General features: G+C 40.1%; 1 gene segment (V, D, J or C); it reads left to right on the forward strand.

Annotated features, from left to right (window-relative positions):
* The first annotated feature begins 6452 nt into the window (after positions 1–6452).
* LOC119799839 lies at positions 6453–7070 on the forward strand. The segment is given in 2 exon segments: positions 6453–6518; positions 6715–7070. Coding segments are annotated over 2 exon segments (408 nt in total).
* The last annotated feature ends 396 nt before the right edge of the window (positions 7071–7466 follow it).

Genomic DNA, 7466 nt, shown 5'->3' on the forward strand with positions numbered 1-7466 from the left:
AAGTCATTTCTGAACCCTCTCAGCCTCCATGCCTTAGTGCTCCCCCCTCCCCTGGGAACCAAGGACCTAACAGCTACACATGCACATACTGAAATGTTGGAAACTTTCTATCTCCCTGAGTCCTTGTGAGTGTTCTCCAAATAGAGCTCTGTTCCTGAAATTGGGACAAGATAACCCACAGATGTCCACAGATGTTTAGACTCAGTCCCTGGGAAAGGGGTAAAGTAACCCTAAAATGTTCCTTCTTACCTCATCTGATCTGGCAATCACTCTCCAGCCAATTATTAACAATAGCCCTTTGAATAAGCCAATCACAATAGTTAAAAAACAACCCCCAGATTCCTCCCTTGTTTCTGTGACTTTTTACTTTAAAAAGTAGTTGTACCAGCCATTCAGGGTCTTTCTGGCTTCTCGAATGTTGAAAGACCCTTTCATGACAGAATTAATAAAATCCTCATGCTTTTACATCAACTGTGATGTGAGAGATGGTCTCTTGGGGCAACTTCTCCTGGTAGTTGTACTTCAGGGTCCAACACTATGACCTATTTACTCACATGTTCTTGACCTCATTGACATTTCCAGGTCCAGGCATCAGTTCCTTCTTCCTTACATCCAATGAGAACTAGTGGGCATATCTTACAAAAAACTTTTCTGCATATTGGCTTCACCTAAATAAAACACAGAAGACACAAATTTGGCCCCTGGTGGGGAATACCTGCCAGAGTTCACAGAAACCAAGAGAGCAGAAAGTCCCCACAGCTGTGAACAGATCCTGGTGTGAGTTGAGAGTTAAATGGACTGGTTTAATGATGGATAAATCTTAAGGAGCTATCATAGGGCCCTGCGTTTTCCAAGTAAATCAAAAATCTAGCCAAGGGTTTTCAAAAGAAATCACTTTCAGGGCATGACTTGGGAGGAAGAACGTAGTTTGTTAGTGTAGCAGAAACAACTTACTCATGCAGGGTCATGAGAACTAAAAGGAGTTAGTCCTAAGTCACACTCCAACCTCCCTCTATGTTATCACTTACTAAGTTTAAGAAGGTGGTGCAGTTTCTAATTCCACTTCCTCTGCTGTACCCTGTGCTACTTGTCCACCTCAGATGCCACACCCTTATCCTGCCTCTTCTGATATGCAGAGATCTCAGGGGCTTGGAGGGTATTGTATGCTAATGACCTAGGATGTCACCGTAGATGTCCACTGAATTCACTGTGGATCCCTCTGTCCTGGGACTATGAGCACTTTTCCTCTCAGTTCAATACCCTCATCTCACCAGGGATGGCTTTACCTTTCTCCTAAGTTAAGAGTCACCTTTCTGAGGCTGCTTCCTATGTGTAATTGAGAAGGTAGATATGAATGTCTAGTTCCTGCTGAAAGACAGGCATATCGTACACAAAGAGTAGTGAACTGAATGAAGACCGAGGGAGTGTCTGAAATCTTGCTGAGCGAGCCTGAAAGTTAAGTGGCTTGTGACCTCTTCTAGTTTGGTGACCATAGACTCAGAACCAAGTTACAGTTGGGAGGTTTATATCCACCAAATGCTCATCTAAGAACCACATGAAAGCTTTATGGGCACCAGAGATAAACCTGTGAGGGAGAGTCTACCCTGCCTGTCAGCTGTGGCTGATAATGAAGTAATTTAAAATGGTTTCCCAGGATGGACTAATGGACTAATGTCCACCTGTTTTTTTATGTATTTGGCTCTCTACCTCAAATATTTATAGATAGACCCATCCACTTTACTGTCCTTGACTCAGCACATCATGAAATGGTCAAATCCTTGTAAAACTTTTCTTCAACATGTACAAGTCCTGTTATTCTGTGGGGCACCTGAGTAGAGACTTTCTCAGAAACTGAGTCCTCCTTAACTTTCTAGCCATGCGGGGATATAAAGTTTCTAGGTAAAAATGTCTAGTTGTGCCAATCTTGATTCACAAACTTGGAGATGATACCTGAGGGAGGAAGCTGCAAACTGAGCTCTGAGTAGATAAAACAAAAGAATCTGGGATGTTCTTCAGGATGTGGGACCATAGTCCCCTGGACAAACTCCCAGAGCACTCTAAGGGTGATGCCTACTCAGCTCCAGCCCATCCTCTAATTAAGTAGCTAGAGAAATAATGGCTCCATCCTTGATCTCTGAGGGGGTGGGGCCGAGAAAGAGTAGGAAGACCACGTGCAGATGGGAAAGCAAAAGTGAGCTCCTACAAACTGCAACTTCTTGTTCCCAGAAGACAATTTGAGTTGAATTGGTGGAAAGGCATGTGTGGGGCCTAAAAAGGACTAATAGTGAAAAGGAGAAGACATATAAACTCAATAAAACTCCATAGCTAAAGTCCAAATGGCTAATTAGCTTTATGGGCATTCCCATTTCAGTAGATAAAGCTTATACTTTTGCTTTTTCCACAGTTCCATGTCTGTCTTTCTAGGATGTTCTGTTCATTGTCTGTCTCAGGGATGGAGCTCAGAACTCCCCTAGATGATCACCAGCATCCCTGCTGTGGATGTTTGTTACTGGTATATGGAGAATTCTAAGCACTTCTAGTACCACCGTGCTAAAGAAACAGATGACCAAATAAAATCTATGCTGAAGATCCATCTTACCCCCAAATAATGGCTATCATCAAGAAAACAAAAGGCAATGATATTGTGAATATGATGAGAAATGAACATTTATGTGTAGTTGATCAGAATATAAATTACTGAAACAATTATGAAATTTCATGTGATGTTTCCTTGATAGAAATCCCACCAAAATATAAATTCCATATAACCCAGCTTTAGCAGTCCTAACTGTGCTCCTGAAGGAATCAAACTCAGTATACAATAAGGTTATTTGCACATCATGATGTCTTGGTACTATTTGTATTAACCAAATTATGAAATTAACTCAATTGTCTTTTAGCGAGTGCAAAAGAGGGAAATGGGGAGTGAAAATGAGTAATATATCTGATATGTGTGTATTGAAATGTTGCAATAAACAATAATTTATATAATTAGTACTACTAATAAAAATAAATAGGGACTGGAGAGAAGGCTCAATCCGTGAAGTGCCCTTCTCACCAGCATGAAGAACTGTGTCCAGATCCCCAAAACACATGTATTATCCAATAATGCACTCACATCTATAGCCCTAGCACTGTTGAGGCCATTGCCAGTTCAGTCAATGGAGTTCACTGACAAGGCAGCCTGGGATGATCAGCTGGATTCATTGAGAGAACAAGAGGCAATTTCTCTTGTGTCCCTTTGTGTCTGTGTGAGAGAGGGTGGGCAGAAGAAGAGAAGGGAGTGTTGATAAAGCAGTGAAATCTAGGACAATTTTTTTATAATTGGTTGAATAGAGTTTTTTGATACATCTTAAATAACAAAACTAGATGAAGATTTTGACCACTGACCTGTACACATGTACACATTTTTCAAAGACTACAGAATATGGCATTAAAATGTTTTAACAACTTAGGACTTTTCATGACATTGAGACACATCTGTCCCTGGCAGCACCAACCTTCTTCAAGTGGATGATGGGCGTTGAAGAGGCTCATCATGGACTTTATTAGCCAATAGGCAAGAAACTGCTCTTGCCTGAACTACTTGACTGGACTTGCAGGGCCCACAGAAAAATGACTGCTGAAGCTGCCATGAAGCTTCCTGCTTCATGAAAGAGTCTGCCAAACATTCTGCAGGACACAGAAGAAAGTGACTGAAAAACTGCCAATATAGATGAAACTGTCTTTGAAATTTCCTGCTTCATGAAAATGTCTGCCAGATACTATGGCTCTGTAGACTTAAGATAGATGCTCCAAAGATACAGAAGAACGTTGGGTCCAGGCAATGAGATGTTTTTGTCATTTCTAGACATTTGGAAGTTATTTACAATACACTTCCTCTTAACTTAGGTAATATTATATCCTTCTGGGGTTTTTGAAGGTGTTGAAGAATAAATAGTTATAATTATAATTTTCCTTAGGTAGGATAAAAGATAAAGTAGATATAAATATTGCAATTGTAATTTTTGTTGATAGCTGTTTGTTATATGTAATTTTACTATGTTAAAGTTAAAATTTTCCTTTTTAGTTGAACAGAAAAGCAGGAAATGGTGTGGGAAGTCCTTCTGTATATGTCTTGCTTCTATTGGCTAATGAATAAAGAAATTGCTTTTGGCCAAGAGCTTAACATAATATAGCCAGGCTGGAAAGGATATAGAGAGAGCAGGCAGAGTCATGTAGAAGCCATATAGCTCCACCAGAGGCAGATGCCAGATGGAACTTTACCCAGTAAGCCACAGACACATGGTGATACAGAGATTAATGGAGAATGGTTAGTTTAAGATATGAGATAGCCAGAAATACACTTATGCTATTGACCACAGTATTGTAATTAATACAGATTTCTGTCTGATTATTTTGGATCTAGGTGGCCAGGAATGAACAGGCGGCCTCCCTCAATATACACGCACTCATATGGATGTGTTCACACATACATGCACACAAAAACAAGCACACACATAATACATACAAAAATAAATGTATGAATAAATAGACAAATACATAAATAAAATGTAGCTAGGCTGTAAGCGCAAGTTATATATGGTGTTTCATATTTAAAGGATGATGTGGAATTTCCCTCTGTATGCTGTGAATATGGTTTATTATGATTGGTTAATAAAGAAACTTTTTTGGCCTATAGCAGGGCAGAATAGAGGAAGATGGGAGAACTAAACTGAATTCAGGGAGAAAAAAAGGCAGAGTCATATAGATGCCATGTAAACACCCAAGAGGCAAGATGCGAGTTAACTAACCTTGAGCCTTGTGGTAAAATATAAAATAATAAAAATGGGTTAATTAAAGATATTAATTGAGCATGAAACTCCAGTGTCTATGAGGTCATGTGTGCAGCTGCCCTTTCGTATCTGGCCGATAGTTTTCTCTACAGACATCCTATCTTTCTGTCTCTTTTTATTTTTGTTTGTTTGTTTTCGAGACAGGGTTTCTCTGTAGCTTTGGAGCCTGTCCTGGAACTAGCTCTTGTAGACCAGGCTGGTCTCGAACTCACAGAGATCCGCCTGCCTCTGCCTCCCGAGTGCTGGGATTAAAGGCGTGCGCCACCGCCGCCCAGCTTCTTTCTGTCTCTTACAGGTTTTTCTTCCCCCTCTTCTGCTATGATATCTGAATGCTTGTGCTAATAGACCAAAGAGTATATAATTGATATTAAATCTCAGACTGGTTATTTTGTATGCAGCTTCTGGAACAGGCAAGGAGAGAAAATTTGGTCCAGGCACACCTGCAGATCAGAGAATATTTGTAGCTACATCTGGCACCCAACATTTGGCAATGTGTATTCTCATAAAACCTAAGAAAGCTTAAAAAGAGGGCTTTTAGAACCACAAATACAAGAGTCAATTGGAGCTTCTTGGTTGCCACAATTTTTCAGATAGTCTCTCTTTGTGACCTGAAAACAGAGGTGTGGTCTCTCTAAAAGATGACTCCCTGGTTCGTATTGGTTGTAGGAACTACTCTGGCTCTTTCAAAAGGTTCAGCTTAGAGAACTGAATTGGGGTCTGTGGGTAGAGTGTACAAGCTGCTTAACTGTTACACAGACCATCTGCATCCCTGGAACTGGGACAGTGAACACGGTTCACACAGCTGCCGGTGAACATACCTCTGTCATATTGGATGGGGTGGAGTCAAAAGACAAAACCACAGAATTAGCCCTGGCCATGCCACTTAGCATTTTAAATACTCTCCTTGTCAGAAAAAGATTTCAAATATATAATAAAGACAGATTCAGACAAAAGCCTCTAAATGAGTTACAATCTGTTTGATAAATATTCATAGGCTTGAAAAAGAGGGAATACGAGATAATGTCTCTTATAAATAAATGAAGGTATCTTATTTTTAACAGATTTTTTAATTATAGAAAGTTTATATAAAAACTGATGATGGAGGAACAATATAGGGGTGTAGAAGCTTATTCAGAGAAGAGATAAAGAACATAAATTATTATTTGATTGAGAAGTTCTTCAGAAATATTACAGAAAAGTGACTAGTAAAATAACTTTCATTTGCTGAAAATAAGTCACCATTTGGTGAAAATGTTTGGATAAGGACAGATATACATAAACTTGAGCAAAGTTTCAAACTTCTCACCTGACTATTTCTTGTTTTAATAGTTCACATAAAAGAGTATGCATTTAAATTAGTTTTTGACTCTAAGGTGGGTCCACCAGATGGCAGCATCCTCTCAGAGACCCAGATGCAATTTCTCACATGGTCCTTTGTGTCTGTGTGTTGTGGGGGTGGTGAGAGGGAGGAGAAAGGCTTCTGAGATAGAAGTGAAAACTAGTCCCTTCTTTCTAATTGGATGAACAGCTTGGGGTTTTTCGTTTTTTATGCATCTTACAGCAGAAGAAATTGAACTCCCTAAGTGCCAGTCCTTTTGTTATGATTGAAGTGTGAATCTTCAGTGAAAACAATGAAGCATCCCTTAAGTGTTTTGCTAGTGGTACTCTGGCTTCAACTGAGGGGTGAGTTTGACCATTCCTATGGGCACATAAAAATACAATATGGGAGGCTATAACCTTCACATGTTTTAGGAGGGAGGTTAGAAATGTTCTCATGCTGAAACGAAAGCAGGTGGGAGGCCCATGAAAAAGCCATTCTGGGGTGTCTTTATCCATATGCATCCAGTCCTGTTTATCTGACCTTTGTTTTTCTGCACAGGGGTGAGGAGCCAGCAGAAGGTGCAGCAGAACCCAGAATTCCTCAGTGTCTCAGACGGAGCCACGGCCTCTCTTAACTGCACTTTCAGTGATAGTGCTTCTCAGTCCTTCTGGTGGTACAGACAGAATCCTGGGAAAGAACCCGAGGCTCTGATGTCCATCTTCACCAATGGTGAAAAGAAAAAAGGCAGATTCACAGTTCATCTCAATAAATCCAGCCTGCTTGTTTCCCTGCACATCAGAGACTCCCAGCCCAGTGACTCAGCTGTCTACCTCTGTGCAGTGAGCACACAGTGCTCCCCAGTACACCTGCAGCCTGCACCCAAACCTACAGGGCCCCAGCAAAGTCTGAGCTAGAGTACAGAAAATAGGGTAAAGAAATTCTGATTATTCTCCTTCTATTCCATATCAAATGGAAGGTAAGAGCCACAGGAGGGTTGGTTTAACTTACATGGAAAATACTTTATTATTATGGGAATGAATGTAACACATACTGGTGTGGCTCAAATATTTTCCACTTTATTTTAGTTGAAAAATATATACATTAAATTTTAATTAAGATTTAACATCCATGATTTATTTTCAGATCCTCTACACTTCCACACAACAACATCACACCTACTTTTGCTTTTATTGCTCTCTTTAGCACACAGATGGGAAAAATTGATCAAACATAAAACGAAAGAAAGAAAAGACACAAGAAACACACATACAGAGGTATATTGTTGTTAGGGTTCAAGGAGGAAGGAACAG

This window comes from Arvicola amphibius, chromosome 13 (assembly GCF_903992535.2).
Source record: "Arvicola amphibius chromosome 13, mArvAmp1.2, whole genome shotgun sequence".
Lineage (NCBI taxonomy): Eukaryota > Metazoa > Chordata > Mammalia > Rodentia > Cricetidae > Arvicola > Arvicola amphibius.